Here is a 25,095-nt window from a genome sequence, read left to right as displayed (position 1 = left end):
TTAGGCACAGAAGGTGCTAAATTTAATTGTGATGCTGAATATTGGATGTTCTCTTTTTTCAGTTGGAGAGATTCACCAGCATAAGAATGAAGAAGGATAAGGAGAAGCCATATAGCTCAAACAGGTATTCTGCAACATATACAGATATTCCTGGTCCATCTTTACACGAACTCCCTGATGATACCGTGCTTGTTCTTTTCGAAAAAATGCTGGTAAGTTTCATGATCTTCCTATCCTATATATTTTCAGTTTGACGTGCTTTTTGATTAGTACAACGTAAATGCAAATAATGCCATTTAGAATGTTCAATACCAATCGGCATATGTTATGTGTTGTAATACCTTTTTTTATTGTTGCTTTTTATTTGTTTTACAGCAAACCACAATTGCAGTTCTTTTTTATTGCTAACAGTTCTTCTACTGTCAGAGTTAGAAAGTGCACCACCGGCGAAGATAATACTGCACAATTTTTAACGATCTGAAAACATATACATTCCCCCTCCACACCCGGCTGGCCAACCATGCTCCGCAGCCCATTTAATATAAAGTAAGACAGTCATTGCATCAGTGACCACTAAAAAGACCAATGTTGTATCTGTGTGTCTAGGATCATCATCAAGGTGGACACTCATCCTATTTCTCCTCCAGCAATATCCGCATACTGTCCCAAACATCTGTAGCCGTGGGTGTTGCAGTGCTTATGCTAATAGTCAAAAAGAGCAGGTATTTCAGCTTGTTTCCATTTTATTAATGCTCACAACCACTTCCCTACGCTTGATGCCGCATGAACCGCCTTCTTCATGGCAATATTAGTCCTTGCTACTATGCGTTCCAAACCTGTGAACCTACTCTGTTTGGAGAATTGGGGCCTAGAGAACTGTTCCAGCAATCGTTGTACTGGCACCAGTGGGAACGCACACCTGGAAACCTCCTTCATGATAACCAAAACAATTCTTCAGTAGGCCTCTAGTATTGTGCACTCCCACCCCATATGATGAAAGTGGGTACATCTGTCAAGCACCCCAACGTACATTTTAGTAAGTCTGTGCAGGGAGAGCTAGGCTTAATGCAAATAAATCACCTGTGTAACCTGAAAGCGAACATTCCTGCAGACTGTACATGTTAGGGCGTTGGGATGTTACTCACTGCACCCTCTGTTAAGTCAATTACTATGTGGAAAGTGGGAGAAAGGGCAGTGTGCAAGAGTGTGACCTCATACGTGCAGTTCCTCGGTGTAAGGATGTATGCCAGCGCCTGGGAAGCCTTAGATTCTTGGTCACCTGTATTCCAAGTAGCCTGAATAGCAGATACAAGGGCTGCATGTGCCATGAATTGATCCACCTGGAAGCCTGTATCGCCACAGATCTCCTTATAAGAATCTTAGTGCACCCCTGCAAATCACCTACCAAGCTCAAGCCATGATCTCTCTAAAGCTGCCTGTCATAATGCCTGGTCAGACGGCTGAACGGCGGAAGGCACCACAGAGTGAGGTTCTGCCCCCAGTCTCCCAACATAATTCTGCCATCAGTGATAGACACTTGTAAGACCCTTGAATGCTTCCTGGTGAGTTTCACATCAACTTATATTAGTAAAGGCACAAACGTCCCTGGACCAGAGATTATGATTTCTGATTCATTCTGGGCACGTGGGTCACCCTGCCAGCACATTTGCCATATTAATTGGGCCCCCAGATACTACATTTTCATATTGGGAACCCCTATTTCAGTGTTTCCAAAACTTTTTCGACCTGTGGCTCCCTTGACTTATTGGCCTTTGGCCGTGGCTCCCCCTTATGCCTCGGCTCACTACCTTAGGATCTCTTGGAGCAGATATTTAAATTACCCTAGTAAAGAGCCATATGTAGTTCCTTTTTTTGAAGGAGCCAAGGAAGGAGATTTCCCATATGTTTCTGGGTAGAAACTGTGTGGAAAAGCAGACTTTTTGCCTTTTGAATCGAGTTCCATCCAGGGAGGGTTAGGGAGTTTATTTTTGCTCCTTAGATACTCTCTGAGTTATATAGCATGAGGAAAGCCCGTGATTCCAAGAAATGGGAAACTATTCTTGCCTTCCCGAACATGGTCTCTTCCTCCTGAGAGCAAATGGACAACAGCATTTTGAGTTCTTTGGAGAGTGTGGACTCATAATGCAGGAAGACTAGCAAATACTTAATTACAGTAGTAGTAGGGGATTTCGCTAGAAGCAGTTGGCTTCAAGTAGGAGTATAAAACAACCGACCAATCGGAGCCCGTTCTCGCCGGTGCTGATGTGTGCAAAAAAGCTGCGGTCCCGCCCGAGTGTGAGGTGAGAAGAGGACGGTCTGGTATAATTTATTTTAAATATTTATAAAGCACATGGTTACCGAGGTACTGTTTTTCTGGTGCTAGAAGATTTAGATCTATTTATTTTAACTAACTCCTTTCTTAATTTAACACATACGTTTTATCGCTCTGTTGAAAATGTCCTCCATCTGAGTGGTGCACATTAGTGAGAGGGCGCACACGGTGGGTTCAGAAGTGAAAAGGAACACGGAAAACTCTGGAGGAAGAGAGGACAGGGGGGGGCGAGGGGACGGGGTGGTGGGGGGGGGGGGGGGGAGGGGGTTGTGAGTTCCGAGGGAAGCAGCGTCAATTACCCGACATCTGTAAAACGTATTTCATCTTAAATATTTGGAAACTGCCCAGATTGTGAAGTTAACAATTGCATAATGGGCGAGGATGCTTTGATGGAGCAGCCCTGTCAGAAGGTAGGTGAAGGTATTTCATTTCATTACACCTTGAAGGACCAGGCAGGGGTTGGGGAGGTTTCAACACTATATGTGCAGTGTGATGTCCGTGATGAATGTAATTTACGTGTCACACTCAAGTTTATTTCAGTTCCTCATGTAGCCCTTTAGCATTCCCGTTCGGGCGGATGTACCCCGACACCAATCAATGTGGAAATCTATCAGCACGGGAAACAAGAAGCAGTTCCGTAAAAGTGAAAACTCTATATTGCAATGAAGCATATTACGCGCTCGGCCAAACCATGATGCAGACACCGTCATGTGGGGATTCCGTAACTCCCACACATGACACTGCCAAATGGGTTACTCGGGCCTGCAAATACTTAATTTACAAACTTTGCGCATTAAATCTTATTCAGAACATACTACTTTTTCCACGTTCCCAAGATGTGCGCGGCCCCCTGGTATGTTCTAATGGCGCACCGGGTACCTGCGGCGCACAGTTTGGGAACCACTACCCCATTTCATCATTTTACAGAGAAAGCATCATCTTACTTAAGGTTAGCCGCTACCGCTGTACCCCCCCCAGATCAAATCAGAAAAGAAACTTAAGTTCGTGAAGAAAAGGACGTTTCAGTACCAATATGGCCTGAAAAAATGTCAGTAGCTACGTAAAACTATAATCCTAATATAGCCACTATACCCAAAGCAAATTATGCGACTTCTGCCAGAAAGTCAGATGTCACAGCCCTCCCAAGATTACCTTTCACTAGATGGTCACCCTCCCAAAAGATTCAGATTACGAGATACTTGAAGGCGTCAAATACTACCTACAATGTAGCACCTATCATAACCGGCAAGTCCGTGGACACTATGGAGTGCACGGTGCACAGTTGCGAGTTATTCCAGTTTACACGGAGACCGGACAGCTCTAAAATCCTCCAGCAAACCTAATAAGCCCGGCAGGCTAAGCCTCGTATCATGTATGTTGAAATCTTTCTTAACATGGTTATAATTATTTTCCAACACTTGACTTTGCTGGTGACATTTTAATCTACTCTGATCAAGGAGGGGAGGATCACTTGTCCTGCATAACGTCGGGTATGCCGGAACGGTTCTGACTAGTCCCAGTAAAAAACCCTCATGCACGTGTCGGTGAATTAACGATGTTGAGTGGTATATCTTGGTTCTCCGCTGTCCCTCACACGTGTCTGCATAATCATTGGGTTTAGTGGTTTATGCAGCCTCCATCCAGTAGGCAATACCCTCCGTTAAAAACAGTAGTGATCAGTGATAGTGACTGTGACGTGATTTGGTGCAAAATAGTAAAATGTCTCTCTCATCCAGAAAAGATTATTTATTTGTTCTGATTTTGGGAGGCAACATTTTTTAAAATTATTAGAGGTGAACTAGAGTGGTTATGACTCTTTCACGCTAAGGTTGTGGTATAGGTCGACATGTTTCAGCCCTGAAATCGCCAGAAGGTCGTTGGGGCTTTCATCAGGACCACGGTGCAAAGTGCAAGGAGACCTCTCACGTCTCTATTTGTGAAAAGAAAATTTTAAGTCTAAAGGAACATGTCGTTATGCTGCTCCTAATAAGGTCAGTTTTGTACCTTCGTTAATGGCTATATTGTGCCGCTTCAGGATCCAGGTGGGTCAGGGAGGCACACTCGCTCTCTCCATCAGTTGCTTGTACTGACAATGCCACAACGCTGGTCCCGGAAACATTTTAATCTAGAAATTCTAATTTGGTTTTTAAGCTTTATTTCCTTTTTTGTAGTCTATCTACCTTTGTAAAACTAAAAGGTGTACCTAATTTGTGAAGAGAATTATGCATTAACAGTCAAAACTTAACTTCCAGAATGCCATTAGGTAAGCAAGAAAATCTGTTATGAACAAGTCAAACAAGATTTTAATGAACAATTCCTGGTTAACTAAACTTACTGTCTTATACATTTAAAGTCAACACTGTGGGCTAATTGAATATACCTTTGCTGAAACAAATCTAAATCCTCCTGGGGATCCTAGCATAATATAGCCTTGGATATACTTGTAGGGATGCAGCTGAAAAGCTGCAACAGAGAAGGGATGCTATAGAAGTTTTCTTTCACGTCACCTCAATGTCGGAACAACCATGTCAGGTTCCCAAAATAATCCCTATTCCACAATGCCATCTTCAAGGTTGAGGGCTACTTATCAGTCTATAATTCGCATTGCTTTTACCAAGTCCAGGGTTGAAGCCTCCCTGAGGATGTCATCACAGTTGTCAAGAATTTCTGTTTTGAACAAACCAATGCCATGCACCCTTCTACTTCAGCCCCTGCACTGAGGAAGATTTTAACTCCATTATCTTATCTCCCAAAACATCTATACTACCCTTGATGTCCACTCCTATCTCGCACATGGCAATCTTCATACCCAGCATTGCCAAATAACCAACATTGCCAAATTCTCAGCCGAGGTGAGAAGAAACAGGACAGAAAAAAGAAAAGTAGAATAAATGAAACAAAGATGCTTTTGTAGAAGACAATATGGATAGAACAAGTGAAAGAAATTATGATGTAAAATGAAGTCCTAAGAGATAGAAAAATAAATACATAAATTGTGGTTACTAAGACATTCATTCCCCCAACGTCTTAATCTTCCCCACACTCATCATGGTCTACCAATTTCAAAAGGAGCATGAAGAGAAAAAGCTTACTTTTGGGCTCTACAGACCTTATTAAAGGAGCCTGTATGATGCCTGGCGACGGTAATCCTTCCTTGAGGATGTTTAATTAGAGGAAGAGTAGGTTTGAGAAAAAAGCTTGAAAGTCTTGATGTTTATGCACAGCCGAAGGGGTAAGCATAATCTCTCCACTATTTTGTTGTTGTGTTTACAGCAGTGGCGGTTAATTTGCTGCACATCACCTCCTCACCAGGATATCAGCTCATACATAAATTGAAATGTGGTCTGTTGAAGCACAACGGTACTGATAATGAGGGTATCCAGTTGACTTGAGATGAGCTCCAATACTGTCTCTAATAGTGAACTACTTATGAGATTTATCCTTTTCAAGATGAAGGATATAAAAAATCTAGGCTTTCAGGTGATTCGCCTATCTGCATTTAGCTCATTTCTAAAGTCTGTTCCGAGGTAGGGGATGCAGTTCAATCATTCCGTGAGCCCAACATCTTTGGTATTTATCTATCTAGATAAGGAGTATCCTACATAGACAACACCGAGCTCATCCTCTCCCTCACCAAGGACCCCATCACCACCAGACTCGATTTCCGGGAAGGAATGAATGAAGTTGCATCCTGGATGAGCAGCAGCTGCCTGAAGCTCAACTCAGAGAAGACAGAGATCTTCGTCCTTGGACCCTCCCCACTTGACAACACCTGGTGGCCCACCGCCCTCGGCAACCCCCCTCCACCCCCACGCCCGAAACCTCGGCATTGTACTCGACTCTTCCTTCTCCATGACCTGACAGGTCACCGCCGTTGCCTCCATCTGCTTCAACACCCTATGCATCCTCCTAAAGACCTTCAAATGGATCCCTCCCAAATCAAGGAAGACATTCACCCACACATTCATAACCAGCAGACTGGACTACAGAAACGCCCTCTACGCCGAAATTAACAAGACCCTGCTCCGCAAACTTCAGACTATACAGAACACTGCAGCCAGACTCGTCCTCTGCATCCCTCGACATGAACACATCACCCAACACCTGTGTAACCTCCACTAGCTCCCTGTTGAGAAGAGAGTAACTTTCCCGATACTCACCCACACCTACAAATGCCTCCACAACACCGGACCCCAATATCTCAACAATAGAATCTCCTTCCACGTACCAAAGAAGAACCTCCGAACTGCCAACCTCGTCGAACCCGAGCGCATCCGCGGAGCAAGAATGGGTGGAAGAACTTTCTCCTACATCGCGGCCAAGACCTGGAACGAGCTGCCAATCTACATCAGACTCTCCCCTGCCCTGTACATCTTCAAGAGGACCCTCAAGATCTGGCTCTTTTACTGTCCGGAGCATGCCCCCGTCGCTTTGAGACCCTCACGGTTGAGTAGCGCGCTTGATAATTCCCATATTGATTGAGTATGCAACCTGAAGAAATGGGTTGGAAAAAGTTCTAGCACAGTCTGTCTTAGCATGAAAGCTGTGAGTTCTGTGTTGATCTTTCTCAGTTTTGAAATATCAATTGAAGGAGATAGCTAATCTGCTAGATTTGTTCCTGGGGACAAGCAAGTAGATGTGTTGTAGATGCTGGCACAGGACTACTGATCCCGAGCATTATATATTATAGCAGATCTACAAATAGCAAGTTTAGTAACTGTTCTTGTCTTGTCTAGATGGTATCCTGCATTTTAGTGCACCATGGTTGTCCTGTGGCCAAGGTCTTTTGCAGGAATGCAGTCAAGAATCTCTCACCATCTCCCCTTTTGGCATTGCTGCTTTGCACTTGGGGTTGTAGTATTTTGACAATTGGTTTTGTGGCAAGATTGTGTGGAGGAACTAGCCTATGTCCGACAGGGCCCAAGTAGTTATGCGACTGATCAGAGCTGGGTTGTTTACAGTTAACACATTAAGATCTAGTGTTCTTTAAAGAGATGAGTCTGTTAGTCTTGTCTAAATTGGAGAAGCGTTGGGGTGGCCCTGATGGATCGATATAGGCCTGCTGCCCTGTTTTCATCATCTTTATAGTTCTTAGCGTGTAATGTTGTGTCGTGGTTGCAGGTGTGTCAAGAACCACCAGAGATAGTGAGCTTGTCTTCAAGATAAGGTACTTATGAAACTGGGCACTCCAATGTTTCTTTGGACTTTTCTCTTGAACACTGAGGCTTTTTGGTTTCCTGGAGGTAATAGGACAGTATTTCCTCTTATGGGCTCTACTGCATATCATCCCGCTACTCTTCCTATTTTTTCCTTTTTGGTTTTATAAAGGAGATTGAAAGAATGTTCATATCTTTTTATTTATCACGTCATATTAAATATATTATGATAAAAATAGTAACATTTTATTCCAACCTTATGGCATATTTAAAAAAAACATAAATTAAATCGTAATGAATTAAAAAATGTTTTCCACTATCCAGTACATAATAGATGGACATTTTTACTTTTTAGTAATTTAAAGAAAGTACTCTTGATGAAGAACTAACCTTACCAAATCGGAGCCTGTTGCTTAGGTTCATAATGCAGAACATCATAGTTTAATTCTGTTTCCTCTATTTTAACAGTATCTACTGAAAGATGATGAGATAAAGAAAATGCACCTTTTAAATGGGATCAATGTCACTCTTAAAAATGGCTGCTGAGAACCTTGCAAAACCTGATACTAAAGACAGAGACCAAAGTGTGCTTGGAGACGAAATAAAAATTGTGCTTCCCCTTGCCTGCAGCAGTGATCGTTCCCCAGAGTGCACCAGAATAGTGAAGCAGGGTACTGTGGCGTGGTTGAGTGCAGCTTGTTCAGGAGGTTACTGAGCAGTGAAGGGAACACAAGCTGCTTGGTGATGCGCTGTGGTGTTCAAGAATGCCATGAGGTAAACTCACTTTCTGCCTCTGTGATTAGAGAAAGCATGCCTTGGTATCAACTAAGATTCTGTTATGATTTATTTATTTTATTTATTGTGAAGCTTATAAAGCGCGCAGCCACCCCCAACTGGGGTGTCCCGGCGCTACGGACTTAGAGCAGCAGAAATATCTATCGCGACTATATGTTGGAGAACAGCCAGGTTTTTAGATTGCGCCGAAACACAGAAATTCAGATTCAGTCAACCGTAGACACAGTGGTAGGCTGTTCCACAGTTTAGTAGTCACAACGGCAAAAGCTCTGCCCTCCATTCTGCAGCGGCGGAAACTGGGAGGGCGGAGAAGGCAGAGGTGATTCGATCTAAGAGCTCGAACAAACTGAACAGGCTTGAGCCGGGATCTGAGATAAGCAGGCCCTTGTCCTTCTAACGCCCTGAAAGCCAGAACCAAGGCTTTAAACTGTATGCGGTAGGTCACAGGCAACCAGTGTAATTTCATCAGATGAGAGGCTATTGAGTGACGATAGGGGATGTTACATATTAGCCTTGCTGCAGCATTCTGCACAATCTGCAAACGTTTGATCAGATAGGAGCGCCCACATAGAGGCTATTGGCGTAATCCAAGTGAGATGTAGTAAGAGCACGGATGACGGTCCTACGTGAATCCAGAGGCAGGAAAGTGAGAATTTTGCTCATCATACGAAGTTTGCCAAAGCATGTAGAGGTGACCTTATTAATTTGAGTCTTGCATGACTGTTCATTGTCAAATTGGAAACCCAGATTTCGAGCTGAATTTACCGGTACCGGGGGAGGGATAAGCTCAGTCGGCCACCACAGCAGGGGAGGGAGTGGAGCACTTTGATTGAAAAACAGCACCTCGTTTTATCCATATTGAGCTTGAGGGTATTGAGGGTCATCCACGATTAAATGTTAGCCAGGCAGCGTCGAAAATTGGCAAAGCTAACGTCCGAGTGATCTCTAAAAGAAAACACAAGCTGAGTGTCATCAGCATAGGAGATTACTCTGACCCCCAAAGATTCTACTACCTCAGCTAGAGGCGATAGACATTAAAAAAAAGAGGGCTTAGTGCGGAACCCTGAGGGACGCCGCAGCTGAGTGTTTTTTACTCCGAGACAAAAGGTTGCAGGAAGACCTGCTGAGTTCGACCCCTCAAAAAAGATCTGATCTAAGCCAGGAGGGTACCCCGTATCCCAAGATTGTATGGTTTATCAATCAGAATAGCATGGGAGACAGTATCGAAAGCCGCGGACAGGTCAAGGAGCACCAGCATGGCCTCCTCGCCTGCATCCACGCATTCGCAGATAGTCTCAGTTACCTCCAACAGAGCGGTCTCGGTACTGTAACCTGACCTGAATCCGGATTGTGAGTCATGAAACAGTTGTCTGGACTCCAGGTAGTCAGCCAGTTGTTCTTGCACAACTTTCTCAAGTATCTTGGCTGGTTTAGGAAGGAGAGAAATAGGACGGTAGTTGCTGAACACCGCAGAATTGGCGTCTGCTTTCTTCAGAATGAGAATCAAAATGGCCTGTTTCCAAGATGTGGGGAACAGACCTGTAAGCAATGAAGAGTTCCAGATTGAATTCAGTGGGGCAGTAATGAGGGGAGCGAGAGAGCTAAGCACCTGGGCAGAAACCGGGTCCAGCAGGGACCCCGATTTGCACAACCGCATTTTCATCAGGGATGTTTCCATTTATTGAAGTCCTACCTTGGTTATAGCATTGTTGTTGTGCACAGCAGAGCGTATTAAGCCCCATTGTGTAAATTTCTATCCTGCTAGTGTGGGCTTTGGTAGTGTCACGCTGGGTCAGTGCATCTTGTTCCTCTCCCTTGCCACACTCTGCTGAGAAAGCTAGACCTGATAAGCGAAAGCCAGGATCTTGGTGGTAGGCTGTTCTCAGATTATCATGCATTTAAGCATTGACACACAGCAGTGTGGCGACACAGTGCTGCTTCTGGTTCCCAGAACAAACATTTTTTATAGACCTTGTTATGATCTTATACATGTTAATGGATGAGAGCCCTAGTAATTAGCAGCTATTCTCCAAGCTATCAAGTTAAAGGACTCAAAGCAGGCAGGACATTCTAGTGAAGGACTTGACATTCACACACCTCATACCTAGTTTGAATAAGCTAAACATTCTTTTTAAAACGAGCAACTAAAATCATTGAAATTTAAATCCATGTCAGCTGATCAATCTTAAAGATGTTCAGTGAACAACACAGCATATTGAATGAAGTCCACTGACGAATATGGTTGTCTTTTGAGTTTACGAAAGAATGGAAGGTGCCCCAGGAAAAAGAAGTCTAATTGTGAATAAGGAAGTCCTTTAGAACTCTTTTATTCTTTATAATAAGGCATGCAGTCAGACATCAGCCAACGTGTTTCGTTCTTTACAAAAGAACTTCAGGGCAATTTTTAATATGTAGTCGTAGTCCTATCGAAATCAAAACACGGAGGGATGTAGTTTGCGTCCCTATTGACCATCCCTTAATACGGGTCTCAGATCATTGACTGTAGTTATAACATTCTTATGTTGTTGTGTGATATAGTCACTCTATTACAGGAAATTCCATCTAGAAGCCTCACATTCAGAGTTCCAGTTGATTAGTTCCAGCCCGGACTATCCGGCAGCTCCCAGAAACGTCCAAAACAGGTAATGTCTAGTGAGACGCCACCGGTCCTCAAGAATTTAAAGATTCGCGCTTGTGGCAGACTTCGGAAATGCACAGGACATTTACATTGATTAAACTGGGATTGAGGTGCTGAACTTAGGGTCAGCCGCAATGTGTGGAGTTTATTATGGTAGTCTCTGGAGCCCTGACAAATTGTTTCTTCTGATAGAGGCTTCTAACTGCAGAGTTCAAACTGTATGTGTGGGGAATGTTGTAAAAAGATGTCTGACTGACCCGCATGTGGTTTGCCTGTGGTGTCTGGGGTTGGACCATGACCTGCAATCCTTGCAGTGACTGTGCCATAATGTTCCCCAAACCAGGATCGCAAAGCTGTTCATATCGAAATACCCGAAGATACCATGCCTTGACTGGTCTAGGTCCAAAGCCAGGCCCCGGTCCAGAGGCTGGTCCCACTGCATATTGCGTCATGGTCCAAATCACCTGGTAAATGCAAGACAAAACACAAGTAGGGCACCATTTCTGAAAGGAGGAATTCCCCCACTTTTTTCTTTTCCTTGATCTACCGTTTGTTTTTCTCCTGGAGACACCACATCTCAACCAGAATAGGTTGGAGAGTTCGCTCTTTTTCTAGGAACAGTCACCATCCATTGCATTTACAAACAAGTTCCTAGCCTTTTCTTCCTTTTAATCTGACTCTTACAGACACAATTTTGGAGACCTGGCTTAAGCCCTGTTCAGGCCCCCAGTTAAGCGGTTGGTTGACAGGAACCACTGCCATGCTCCAGACAACACAGACTTTCTCCCCTAGAAAGCCATTCCATAGAGCCTTGTGGGACAAGCTTTGACCTGTACAGTTTCCCCAAATTTGTTCCCAACTATTCCCCCGGCCAGGGAATTGAAGGCTATACAGACCTTTGATAAAAGGGTGTTTTTCATCTGTAAGATTGCCCCTTTGCCATGAGAATGGCAACTGCCTTCTAGCCTGCTGTTTTCATGCCTTGTGGGACTCTGTGGTCCCGGTACTATTCATGGTTTCTGAAGAAGCCCGTGCTATCCTTTCTTAAGCAATTCAGGATAGGCAAGAGGTAGCACGTTTTGCTTTCTGCCTCAGGCTGGACACAACTGACTTTCTTAGTAGACATTTGACATCACACAGTCACCCTGCTACAGGCAGTATCTGAGTTTTCATCCTAGGTGGCAGGCGATAAAGTCAGACAAGTGGGTCCTGAAAATTGTTTAGAGGGCTTATGTCTTAACATTTTACGAAACTACTCTTTACCTTGCGCCATGCTCAGACCAGCTGTTGTAGCACTATCTCTCCATGCTGCAGCAGGAAGTACGATCTCTTTTGTCCAAAGGGGTCATAAAGAGAGTGTTGGCTCCAGAAGTTGGTCTTGATTGTTATTCATGTTGGGGCGTGGCTTGGACGCTGACCGTGATGGCGGCGTGAGCGATCGGCTCCGCGCCAGGTCCCACAAATACTCCTGAAATCACCATGATTATTACCCCCTGAGTGGTATTTTTCGCTGCTCTGAGAGAGGCGAGAATGAGGGAGCTCGATCGCGACCCTGTGGGTGCCCGGACGCTGCATTCCTGGCAGAACCCGAGCCCCGACGGAGCTGCGCTCCGACAAAGAAAGATGGCGGCGCCGGGACTCTGAAGAGGCTCGGATCGGGTGTAAGGAGGCTCCGGACGGAGGCGGGCTGGAGAACGGAGTGCGGGGCAAAGGGACAGAGCGGGGGTCAGCCAGCGGACTGCTCCGGCACTGGTTAGGACGGCCGAGTGGTTGCTGCCGTCCGGGAGCCAGGCGAGCACGGCGCCCATCCCCCCGCCTTCCTGCACTGCTGAACGGGCGAAGTGTGGCGTCCCCGGAGCCCGGAGGGCTTGACGGAGGTGGTGGCGGCCACAGCTGAGACCAGTTTCCGGGGCCCCACAACGGACCCCCGTGGCCGAGTGAGCGGAGGAGGCGGACCTACGGCCCGACGGTGAGCACAGTGCGGTTTTGCGGGGGGGCCGATCTCACGCTCCCCTTGGGACACTGATGGTTATTGGTGAAGCGGAGGGGCGGCAGTAACCCGCTGAGTGACACTGGTGCTGGCCATGGAGTACTGAGGTCCGGGGATATCCCTTGCAGCATTGCGGTGCTGCCCGCTGTGGGACAGCGCCGGGCGCGCCTGCAGGTTACGAAGATTGTGAGAGGTGGGAGGTCCGGCCTGGGGCGACTCATCACCTGCAAATTTGGGCCTATCTACTACTGGCCCGCGTTTGCCCTGCACGTCCCCCTGGCAGTTGGAGTACTTCTGTTGAGGCCTTGACCTGTGGGCTGCACCCTGCCGAGTGTTCTAGTGGTGCATTGGATTAGTGGACCCCTAAGGAACTTTGACCTCCGGAGCTGGGCGACACTGGTGACCGGCTAGCCGCACGACGGGGGAGGGCGATCGATTGTGTGGCACCTTCGGAGTGGTGCTGTGGGAGACAGGATGGCCGCCACTGGTGGAACGCCCGAAGTGCTTGCACGACTCCAAGATGGCGGGGCACCTGCTCCATTAGACGCAACGACTCAGGAACAGCGGTTGCATAAACGGCTTGACAGTATATTGGACGCGATCACTGCAACGAAAGAATCCCTACATCAGGATATTGCGCAGGTTGCCACGGGGCTGGGACTTCTCAAAGCAGATCATGCGAAGCTCGCTGACCAGGTAAAAGACAATGAGCAACTACTGCAGGAATTGAAACCGGCGGTGGTCACTGCTGAACACAAACTGGTTGATATACTGGGCCGCTTGGAGACCCTAGAAAGACGCGCGGAAGATGCCGAAAGTCGCAATAGGAGAAATAATGTGAGGGTTGTAGGCCTTCCGGAGAAAATTGAGGGGGAGGATGCTGTGGCATATATGGAGAACTGGTTTACCACGGTGGTGGCACCGGAGGGCCTCTCTCCCTTCTTTTCCCTTGAGCGAGCACACAGGGTCTCGGCTCGACCGCCTCAGCTGGGTAGACCTCCCAGACCAATGGTGATAAAGTTGTTACACTATAAGGATCGGGACCTCCTGATACAAAGAGCACGCTCGCAGGGCCCATTTCAGGTGGAAAACAGCAAGGTTACGATCTTCCCGGACTACACTCAGGAAGTCCAGAAAAGCAGGGCGTCCTTCCTGCCTGTGAAGAAGGAATTGAGAGACGAAGGGATCCAGTACTTGTTGCTTTTCCCAGCCAAGCTGAGAGTGATCCTGGATGGCACGACTCACTTCTTTCTAACTCCGGACGAGGCATGGTCGTGGCTTGAGCTCTACCGTGCTGGGACTGACCGCGCTGGCAAGAGCGATAGGACCGCGCAGCAACCCCTCCGGATCAGAAAATCTCAGCGCATTCGAAAACGGAATAGACTTAAGATAGCGATGCAGAAAGCCCAAATGGAAGCGGACAGGAAGGGTGCACTGGCGGCAACCGCGATCATCACGGGGTCACAACAGGATAAGACATCGGAGGGAACTGACTCCGACGAAGATGGAGTGAAAACGGGAGGAGATGAGTCGGAAGTGGAGAGCACGAGGGGTCCGGAGGTCACTCCACAGACCTCAGATGGACTATTTAACGAGTGAGGTACCAGGGCATAGCCCAACTATGACTCTTATATAGGCATGGCCTCTCTGATCGCTAAGTGAACACTCAGGAGTGGGACTAAGACCTCAATGTGGGACCAAGGGTGTGGGGTGGGGGCTCCGCTGTTTCTGGGTCGGGCGCTGAACCACCCTCTAGTGGCCCATAAGGCCTTCTGTGGTAGAGTCCACAGAGTAGCGTGATGTGTGTTGTGTTACAAGTTTGGAACGGGGCTGAAGCTGGGTTATTAAGTCCTGTCCTGGGGAGAGGGGTTTGGGGAGTTTTGTTGGGTGCTGGGGTTAGTGGATCCGACTGCTGCTGTGTGAGGGGTGTTGGGCTGGTGCTGATTCTGTACAGGAATGACTACTATGGGGACGTTACCTGATTTAAAATGCATTTCATGGAATGTCCGTGGTCTCAGGACGATGGTGAGACGCCACAAGGTGCATGCCCACTTAGTGCGGCGTGGAGTTCAGATTGCGATGCTGCAGGAAACCCACTTGACTGAAAAAGAATGCGCTGCACTACAGAGGAGGTGGCGGGGGCAAGTGTTTGGGACCACGTACTCAGCGTTTGCCAGAGGTGTGTTGATTTGGGTCAGAGCTGGGATACCGTTCCAGGTCATGTCCAGGTGGGTGGACCCGGAGGGTAGATATGTGGTGGTGGAGGGGAGGCTATATGGTCGGGAAGTGACGCTGTGTAGTGTGTACGCCCCTAACACGGAACAGGCCTTATTTTTTGATAGATTAACGAGCTCATTGGCGCATTACCTGGCGGGCCCCATCATTTTGGGAGGGGACTTTAATTCAATAACTAATGTTGACCTGGATAGATCCCATCCGCCACTGACTGATTCAACGGTGCGCAGGTTAGCTACTCAGAGGAAGGAGTGGCAGGACAGTTGGGGGTTACTGGATGTGTGGAGAGAACAACACCCTGCAATGAGAGACTATTCCTTTTTCTCAGCATTACATGCATTACATGTGAGGATAGACTCGGTACTCTGTAGTGATCGCCTGGCCGCCATGGTTAGACACACGGAATACTTAACTAGAACAATATCAGATCATAATCCCTTACTGATATCAGTGCAATGGCAACAGGTGAGATCGGGGATTCCCACGTGGAGGTTACAGCCCCACACACTGGAGGATCCGGTATTTAGCGACGCTGTCCACCAGGGCATAGAACACTATTTCAGGGAGAATGAGGGCACAGCGGCGACAAGACTAGTGGAGTGGGATGCGATGAAAGTGGTGGTGAGAGGAGTGTGCATGGGCAGGTTTGCTAATGTACGGACTTCGCTTTTGACTGACCTGGTGAAGGCTGAGAGTGTGCTACGGGGATTAGAGCAGCGTAGACCAGAACGACCGGAATTGCAGGCGCAATTGCTTGAGGCCAAGGAATTGGTGGCGAACGAAACTGAGCGGCTGCGGTGCTACGATTATAAGCTATATATTGTCAAGATGCATGCGGAGAGGGACAAGGTGGGTACGCTCCTTGCCAGGCTCGCTAATCCGGAGCCTCGGGGGTGCCCGGTATTGAGCATAAGAACGGAAACGGGGGATATAGCTTATTCGCAGTCAGTGGTCCTTTCGCGCTTCGCGTCATATTACACTGATCTTTATGAGTGCCAACTAACGGTGGACACGCCTGAAATACGTGCGTATCTGGAATCTATTGCTTTACCGGTACTGGATGCTGAGGATGCAGAGGATATAAGGGGACCCATAACGCTGGCAGAGATTAAACTGGCCGTTAAACAGATGGCCAAAAACAAAACACCGGGCGTCGACGGGTTGCCCATAGAATTCTATGTGAAATTTGTTGACATATTGGCACCTAGGCTGTTGGTAGTGTACTCGGAAGCGGGACAGCAGGGACATCTACCCGAAACGATGAGGGAGGCGCTGGTGGTTCCGTTGCTGAAGCCTAGTAGGGAGGCGCTGGATGTAACGTCCTATCGACCCCTATCCATGCTGACGGTGGACTACAAGATCCTGAGTCGTATCTTGGCCGCCAGACTCCTACCGCTCATGACCAGATTGGTCCATGTCGACCAGGCCGGGTTCATCCCTACCAGGAACACATCTATGAATGTACGCCGCCTACTACAGATATTGGATGATGCTAGGAGCTCGCCACATGATCCAGTGGTGTTATCTGTTGGCATTGAAAAGGCTTTCGATAGCCTTGAGTGGCAGTACCTAGATGAGGTGCTGGCGAAATTCGGCCTAGGTGAGGGATTCCGGCGATGGACGAGGGTGCTATACTCATCGGCCACGGCAAGGGTGCGACTGGGGTCTTAAATTTCTTCAGCTTACCCGGTGCGTAGGGGGACGAGGCAGGGATGCTCGCTCTCTCCCTTGCTGTTTGCACTGTCAATGGAACCTTTGGCAGCACTGGCAAGAACGGGCGTGCTGTATCAAGGGGTGACGCAAAGGGCGAAATCGCACTATATATCGCTGTACGCGGATGATCTGCTACTGTACTTGGCCGACCCCGGACAAGCGCTAGAGGGAGCTGTAGCCATGCTATCAAGATTTGGCGAAGTGTCGGGCCTTAAAGTGAACTGGACCAAGACCTGTGTTTTTCCACTACGAGAGGGCACACGCAGCCCCCCCCTTGAACTGGGAGTGATCTGGGAACCTTCCAGCTTCACATATCTGGGTGTCCGCATTTATCATGAGGTCACGAACCTATTGGAAGGAAACGTGGGGCGATGCGTGCGCGCGCTGAGGGGTTGTGTAAACTTCTGGGCCTCTCTCCCCTTGTCTGTGCTGGGCCGTGTGGCACTTTTGAAAATGGTGGCACTTCCGAGGCTACTTTACTACTTTAGGACCTTACCGGTGTGGATACCGCGGCGCGTGTTTAAGGACCTACAGATGTTGGTTACCGGCTTCCTGTGGGGTCAGAAACGGCATAGGGTGGCGTTGACGACCCTGACTAGGCCCAAGCTAGAGGGGGGGATGGCAGTCCCTGATTTTGAATTGTACTATCTGGCAGCTCAACTGCAGGTATTGACGCAACATGTGGCCAGGGAATTCAGAGGTCCGGACATTAATAGGGGGCTGGGTATCCAACGGCATGTTTTATCATACATAATCATGCAACAGAAACTGGAGGTGAGGGACCTACCGCTGGAAGAAAGGACGCTTAGACTCTGCTGGAACAGGAGTCTGAAGAGAGCGGCCAACTCCCGAGCGTACGCACATCCCGCTAGGGATGCTGACCGCGCTGCCGCATGGGGGCGACTGGTCCCCGCTATCGGACTGGGAGGAACTGGGGCTGCAGGTGGTTGGAGATCTATACGTTGAGGGGATACTGGCCCCCTTCCGGGAGGTGCAGAACCGATTTGGACTGCCGGACGGGGATTTCCTGCTGCATGCGGCAGTGATCGCAGCGATGCAAAAGCACTGGAAAGGGGGACTGGTGGAACCGGAGACAGCTATGGCGTGTCAGTACGTAGTTATGGCTGCGGGCACTACCAAGGCGGTGACCTGCCTCCATAATAGACTACAGCGCGAGGGATTGGCACCGCTGGTGGCACGGAAAGCGAGATGGGAAGATAGTATAGGTAGGCCCATTCCGGATGTAGTCTGGGGCCATGTTTTAGGGCGAACCTGGAAGGGAACGAGGAATGCCCGATTCCAACAGGTAAATTTTTTCGTTATTCATAGAGCTTACCTGACCCCGGAGAGGATAGCGAGATATTTTCGGGTACGGGACGTTGTGTGCCCGAGATGTTTGGCGCCTGAGGCGGACTTGGATCATTTGCTGTGGGGGTGCCCGAGACTAGGGTCGTACTGGCATGAAGTGGGAGACCTCCTGAACGCAGTTACGGACAGGGAGGTGGATTTCGACATGGCTGCATGCTTGCTACTATGGTTCCCTCACACAAAGAGGACGAAAATCACTAGCAAATTTATCGATCTGGGCCTTATGCTGGCTCAGAGAGAGATTACCTGGCACTGGAAATCTAAAGAAGGGCCGTCGATGAGGCGGTGGAGAAATGAGCTGTTGAAATGGGCGGGCTGTGAGAGTGTTATCAGAATGCGGCAGGCTACCAGGAGTGACAATGATAAATGCATGGATATGGCGAGAGCGTGGGAACTGATAGTGCAGGCGCTGCGCGACTATATGGTAGGAGGTGAGGCCGATGATGGCGAGCAGTAACTGGCAAGGACTACATGGAGCATTACTATACAGTAGATTTTCCTGAGTGATGTCGTGATCTGGTTTTAATGTACTTTATATACACTCGCACTAGCAGCAGTTGGGTAAGGGGGGGGAGGGCAAGGGACACTCACTTCGAGGTAGTTAGGTTCACCACACGGACCATGGAGTATTCAGGTACTGGGATCTAGTAAGAGATTGCAGCCTAAGGATCCTAGACGACTATCCCTAGAGGACAGGGAGGCGCACGAACTGTATCCTACAGCTGATCACCATTAACATGTATGATAGGTCACCATTACAATAGATCCAGCACTAGGACTGGCCCCGGAATTATCTCGTTGTGAATGGGTTGTAAGGGGAGCTGTTGTTAGGGGGGTTAAAAGCGGAAACTGTATATCATAAATGACTGTCCATCTCTGCAGGGCGGGCACATTGCCGTCTTCCTATATGTGAGACATACCACGCCGCCTGACCTCCGGGTTGTGGGCTGAATGGCTGTGTATAATATCCTACTCAGACTGAATATTCAATGATGCTCCAAGTGTAATGCCTGTCCTGATTTGAGATTTATTTTCTGAATCCGCAATAAAAACTTATTTAAAAAAAAAAAAAATTGATTGTTATTCATGTTATAGTTCCTGGTGCCGAGAAAGGACAGAGGCCTCCGTCCCATTTTAGATCTCTTCCTGTGGAAGGATAAATGAAAGATGCTCACCCTAATCCTTATCTGCTTTCGACTCTGGAAACTGAAAGGTTGCTTTGGACCTATAGGATTGTCATATAGATATGCTTTGCCTTCACACTGTGTTAAGTTAGCATGAGCTCATTAGAAGTTTAAACGCCATTTTACCTTTCTGCTGCTTCTGCACAGGGCACATATTGTTATTAGAGCTTTGAGCCTAGTAGAATATTTTGCTTCACACGAGAATAATGTTTTGCTATTGTATCAGCTTTGCTTGGTAAGCCATGTCTGAACAGTGAGTGCCGATGCCTTCAAGGTTATTTCAACACGGTGGTTGTTGTGAGGTCTGATCTGCGCATGTTCTAGACATAACACATATGCAGCTGCGGCCAACTCTGGCTTTAGGCGCCTTTAATATTGCACTGCGCAGAGCATGCAAACACACTTGATGAATATTCGCATGCAGAGAGCTGGTGGAAGATGATGTAATCCCTTTCCACTAGGATCAGAGGTATGGGGCCGCCCTTCTAAAACCCAAAGAGACCTTCTTTAGATATAATATAATATACTAGCAAGGGAGGGTAAGGTGCCATTTAGCCTTCTTCCCTTTAGCATTTTAACATGCTTCCTCCCGTTGTATTTTATGGACTAGTAACTATGCCGATAACTTTGTTGCTTATAATATGTTTGCTTGTATTAGCTAAGATACTGTGCTTGAGAACACTGCATTAGAAATAAACATTTCAAACTTGCACATGTCTTCATTTACTCCTCGTTCTGGATTGATATGTTGGTATAACGAAAGAGTGTTCATGTGTTCCACGTTACCTGAGGTGTTTTAAGTCCATGTGCTGGGTTGTCTAAACATTGGCAGTTTGTAACAACCAATGAGACACTGATTGCTAGTCTGGTAGGGTATTTTTGGTACCAAGGTGAGTTTTGGCACACCCTAATTCACTGAGGTTCCAAGTCTCTATGCACAGTTCTGTGTGAGAGCAGGATCCCTGCGACAGGATGCTTATTTCCACATTCCCATCCTGCAAGCCCCCCTGACGCTTCCTGCTGTTCACGGTGCCCTAGGTGCATTTTCAGTTTGCTGGTCTCACCAGTGCTTTTCAGTTGTTCACAAAAGTGGTGGTGGTGGTTGCATCACACTTTCAGATGGCAGGGGCTCCAGTCTTTCCCTACCTTGATGACTGGCTGTCTAAGGTGGGTTTGCCTCAGGGAGTTGTCACGCACCTTCAGACAATGGCTAATCTCTTAACATCGTTGGAGTTCACTATCAACAAGCTGAAATTACACGTGACTCTTCTACAGATGCTCCCCTTCTGAAATCTCAGTAGGCACAACACCAGAGAGATTTCTCATATCTGGTACCGATTCCTGAGAAGGCTGCAAAAGATCTTCAGTGATGGCTGTGGGATCGCTTATGGGGCAGTGGCAGGCCCCCTCTTCTTACCCCACCCAAAGCTCACAGTGGTTAATTGCTTCATAGGTGGGGAGGCCATCTGGGAGAGGTGGAAATCATAGGCCTCTATTCTTTGGTGGAGGCCAGCTCCATATCATTCTGCTGAAGCTGTGAGCCATGTGCTTGGTGTTGCAAGTCTTCCTTCCATTTCATTAAAAGGTAGCTGGTGTAGATGCTTGCCGACAGCAACACCTCCGTGGGGTACTGTAACAGGCTGGTTAGGGTGGGGTTGTAGCCCCTCTGCCAGGAAGAATTTGTCTCTGGACGTTGCCAGACTGCCAAGGAATTTTTCTGATTGTGCTCCACCTGGCGAGTTTCTTGAATGCCAGAGTAAACAAACTTAAGTCTTTGAAGCCTTGTGGGTTAGGAATGGCTGTTGCATCCAGTGGTGGTGCCGTGTTTTTTCCCTGACTGAGTATATCTTTTGTCTCAGTTTTTTTCACCACCGAGAAAGAATGTGCAATGTCAACTCTTTTACACATTGGAGTCTCCAACGCGTTTCTCTTGGAGATGCGTTCAGCTGAACTTGAAAATCCTATATTCCTTTCCGCCGATACTTCTTTTGCCTGGAGATCTTGAGGTTCCGGGTTTTTAGGAACCCGGTGGTGCCAGGGGATAACACCCTAAGACCTCCGAGTTCTCCCTTGTTCCGGACCACAGAAACACGGAGTCTTCTAGTCGCAGTCAGAGATCAAATTTTATTGGTAGCTACCAAGTAACAGGTGTCCTAGAAGCACGACAAGCACGGGTCATGTGTTCTCAGGAGACTGTTCGTTTTTACAGAACCAGCCTTCTCCTTATATACAAAAATAATAGCTGCAAGCAAGAATTCTTGAGTTGATGATATGGCTATACACATATTTCTACAATAATACAAAAGAGCGAAGTCATGTAGGCAAGCCCGTATTTTAGATGTCCAATTCGTGATAGATTACCTAGCCAGGACCGGAACTCCCATCAGATATCTGTGAAACCCCAATAAAAGAAGGCACCTCCTAGTCATAAAACTGGCCATAAACAGGGAGCGTGGACAGGTGTGTATGTGTGTAGAAAACATGATCTGTAAGGGGTGAATGGTTTGTGGTATGTTGTGCATTGATGCTATCGTGTTTGGACACTGGGCGAGGAGCTGCCCAAACAGGTTTGGCTGGAGGCAAGGGAGTCAGTTGGGACAGGTCAGGGGGAAGTCAGGGAAGGTGGACGTGTCCTTTTAGATCAAGCTCGACCTTTAATTGACTTATCATGAGGGCAAGACACAAGATGGATACCGTTTACAAAATGGAGTCTGAGGGGTCGGGACGGAAGCCACGATTCGGGGGTGTTAGCATGTCTCGATCATGATGCAAATGCATAGGAATGATGTCCTAATCATTATCGGTTCGTCGATACCAAATTCGTCATGGTACGTTGATGTTTCGGGATACGGGTATCGGACTTCGATACCGGGACAACAGTAGGGTCCAGAATTTCAGAACCACAGACCCTCCTTTTGCCCTCATATAAGGCAATAATTCGTGTTAATCCGAGTCTAAATCTGTATGAAGGAATTCGTGGAGATGCTGCTGTAGCATCATTCTGTTGCTCAGTTCGTCCCTTGACACAGGCTTCCGTACACATGAGGTAGCACAGAGGCCACATAGTGCAGGAGCGCACTGTACACACAGGCAGAACATAAACAGAAGTGCTAAGATCATCCCAATGAAGATCAGTGTTTTCCATCCCCAGGTGGCGATCAGTCCCCAGAACCACCCTAGTAAGGACCAGTCCCCTTTTTTCTACGTGAAGGGAACCAGATATCTCGTGTAACTTAGAGATGGCCTGGTACACTGTCGGTGCGTTATCAGGGATGAAAATGCAACAACTGGATTGGATCACTCTACACACACCACCACGATCGGCGAGTATGATATCTAGGGCAACTCAGTTCTGAAGTGTCATAAGTCGATCCGACTGAAGTTCGGTCGTCAAGTTGCCAAGAGCTCCGGCCGTTGTAATCACGGCGGATTCAACTATCCTCGATAACTGGCGAATATTCCTGCTGTTCACCATAGGCCCCCAAAATGGCAGAAAACCCTTTGTGAAGTCAGCGAATTCCTGACCCGCGGTGTCGTCTTTACTCACGACACCTCTAGCTGTCCTTGTCCGATGGTAATCTGCTCTGGCCGTGTAGGTGGGAGGCAGCAGAAATGCGATAAAGCATGTACCTGAGAAGTCAGGTGGCAACCAGGTGTGAGCTTGGTCATGGCAGACGAAATACGTGCCTTTGGCTGCTAATAATATAGGGGAAGTTCGGGAAGCGAACACATATGTTTCCGCGCATATACTCTTTCCTAATTGAGCTTTGGGATCCCTGCCGATACCTTGTAAACATAAGTGACCTCGGTTGGGTACTATCCAAACTGGGCGGGATTTCTTTGCTGTCTGGCTCTTACTCAGGTAAACCCCATATTTAGTTACGTTCCAACGAGTGTACGGGGTGAGTTCATCTTTGGGAATCGTAAGATATGTGTCGAAATCTCTACTCATATTTCTTATCCCTGCTATTAGTGCCTTGTTACTGGAATCACTTTCAGTAGAACGGGTCGGGTATGGTTCTAGGGCGAACAGGAACATGGTCTGAAAAGCCCAGAGAGAACCATAATAGCTGAATGGCAGGATGAAGTATGGGATACCCTTATCAGTCGTGTGTGGCATGAGTCCAACAGTTCGATGTGTTCATTATGGACTGGTGTTGGTGTAGGAGTTGAATGAATGAGTTATTTACAAATTCGAGTCTTCTTGCAGACTCTTGTTCAGGTAGAGGGTGAAAGTAGTGTGGAGAGATAGTAGGAGGAGGCTGTGGCCGGGTGTTATTTGAAAAAGTAACTTGGAATACGAATAGAGTATAACCAGTTAAAAACATCGTTATGCTACACAACATTAAAATACATGTTATCAAAAACCTTCTTTTGGCCAGTACAGTGCATAATTGTCTTTCAAAGTTTGGGAATTTGGCAGGTCTCTTTACCCTAGGAAACTCATTCCTCTAGTTGCTGCCCGCGGTGGTAGGTTGGTTCTGCCAGGGGGTGCGCTCTGTTCAGTCCGGGGTAACTCCCTTGGACCAACCAGAACCGTTGACCTAGACGTCCCCAGTTGCACTCCCCAGCCTTCAACCGCGACCCTAGCAGCAGAACCGGATGGCGGTTCGAAAATCAAAAATGAGCAAGTTTCCTGAGAGTGAGAGAGAGCTGGAAAATCAAAAATAGTTCTTGGGGGTAGGGAAAATCACATTCGTTTTTTTTTTTTTATTAGTCGCTTTGTCTTGACCTTAGATTATATTGTTGTTTCCCAGGTATGGTGTGGTCTTCAAACAATGTCTCCGGTTCGGTAGTGTCCAACTGCATAGACGGTGGCACAAGTCCTTGTAAAATGTGATCACTCTCCTTTTCGGTACCAGTTTCTTTTAAACGTGCATCACTGAAAGGGATGAAGCGAGGTATGGATTCTGTCTCGGAGTCGGCAATTCCTTCGTTGACCCACCGGTCGTATGGAAGGGGCAGAGGGACCCGTTTACAATGGGTCCCGTGCACCCAGTTCTTTTTGCCTTCCACCCGAACCGCTGATCTCGTGGAAAGAAGTACCAGGTAAGGTCCGGTCCACCTCGGCTGTCCGTTGTTGATGCGCTGGAAATTCCGCACCAAGACCCACGTGCCGGGTGTGATGGAGTGACCTGGATCGTCAGAGGCTGGTGGAGAGGAACTGTGAACCTGTTGGTGTAAAACACGCAATTTAGTTGTCAATTCGCACAAATAGTCAAGCAGTACCGGGTGCTCTATTTCGCTAAGTTTCTTTGGCCTTGGTACGCCCCAGACGTTGGCTGGGCGGCCAAACACTATTTCGTGGGGGCTAAGTCCTAATCTGGAATGGACGGTCATTCTGGTTGACAGGAGTGCCAGGGGCAAGGCGTCAGGCCATTTAAGACCTGTACAGGCTTGGATCTTGGCTAATTGGAGCTTTAAAGTGCCATTGTAACACTCTACCAATCCAGCTGATTGGGGGTGATTCGCAGAGTGGAATCTTTGTTGGATGCCTAAACACTCACACACTCTCTTCATCACGCGTCCTACGAATTCACTTCCATTATCACTCCAGACGATTTTAGGCATGCCGAATCTCGGGAAGAACTCTTTGACAAGAGCTTTGGCAGTTGATAAGGCAGTATTGTCCTTAAGGGGGTACGCTTCCACCCACCTGGAGAAAGCGCAAACAACAACGAGCA

At 47.6% G+C, this 25,095-nt stretch overlaps 1 protein-coding gene across 1 annotated transcript in view; it reads left to right on the top strand.

Moving 5' to 3' along the window:
* The window catches only part of DIAPH1 (diaphanous related formin 1), a 1,046,618-nt gene that overhangs the window by 131,792 nt on the left and 889,731 nt on the right, over nucleotides 1–25,095 (top strand). Inside the window, exon 3 of the mRNA XM_078653498.1 lies at nucleotides 63–212. Coding sequence (XP_078509624.1) covers nucleotides 63–212 — 150 coding nt within the window. The remainder of the gene's footprint in view (nucleotides 1–62; nucleotides 213–25,095) is intronic.

Source organism: Lissotriton helveticus, chromosome 7 (assembly GCF_964261635.1).
Source record: "Lissotriton helveticus chromosome 7, aLisHel1.1, whole genome shotgun sequence".
In the NCBI taxonomy this organism is placed as follows: domain Eukaryota; kingdom Metazoa; phylum Chordata; class Amphibia; order Caudata; family Salamandridae; genus Lissotriton; species Lissotriton helveticus.
Note: the sequence above shows the minus strand (reverse complement) of the source record. Positions and strands in the feature narration are given on the sequence as shown.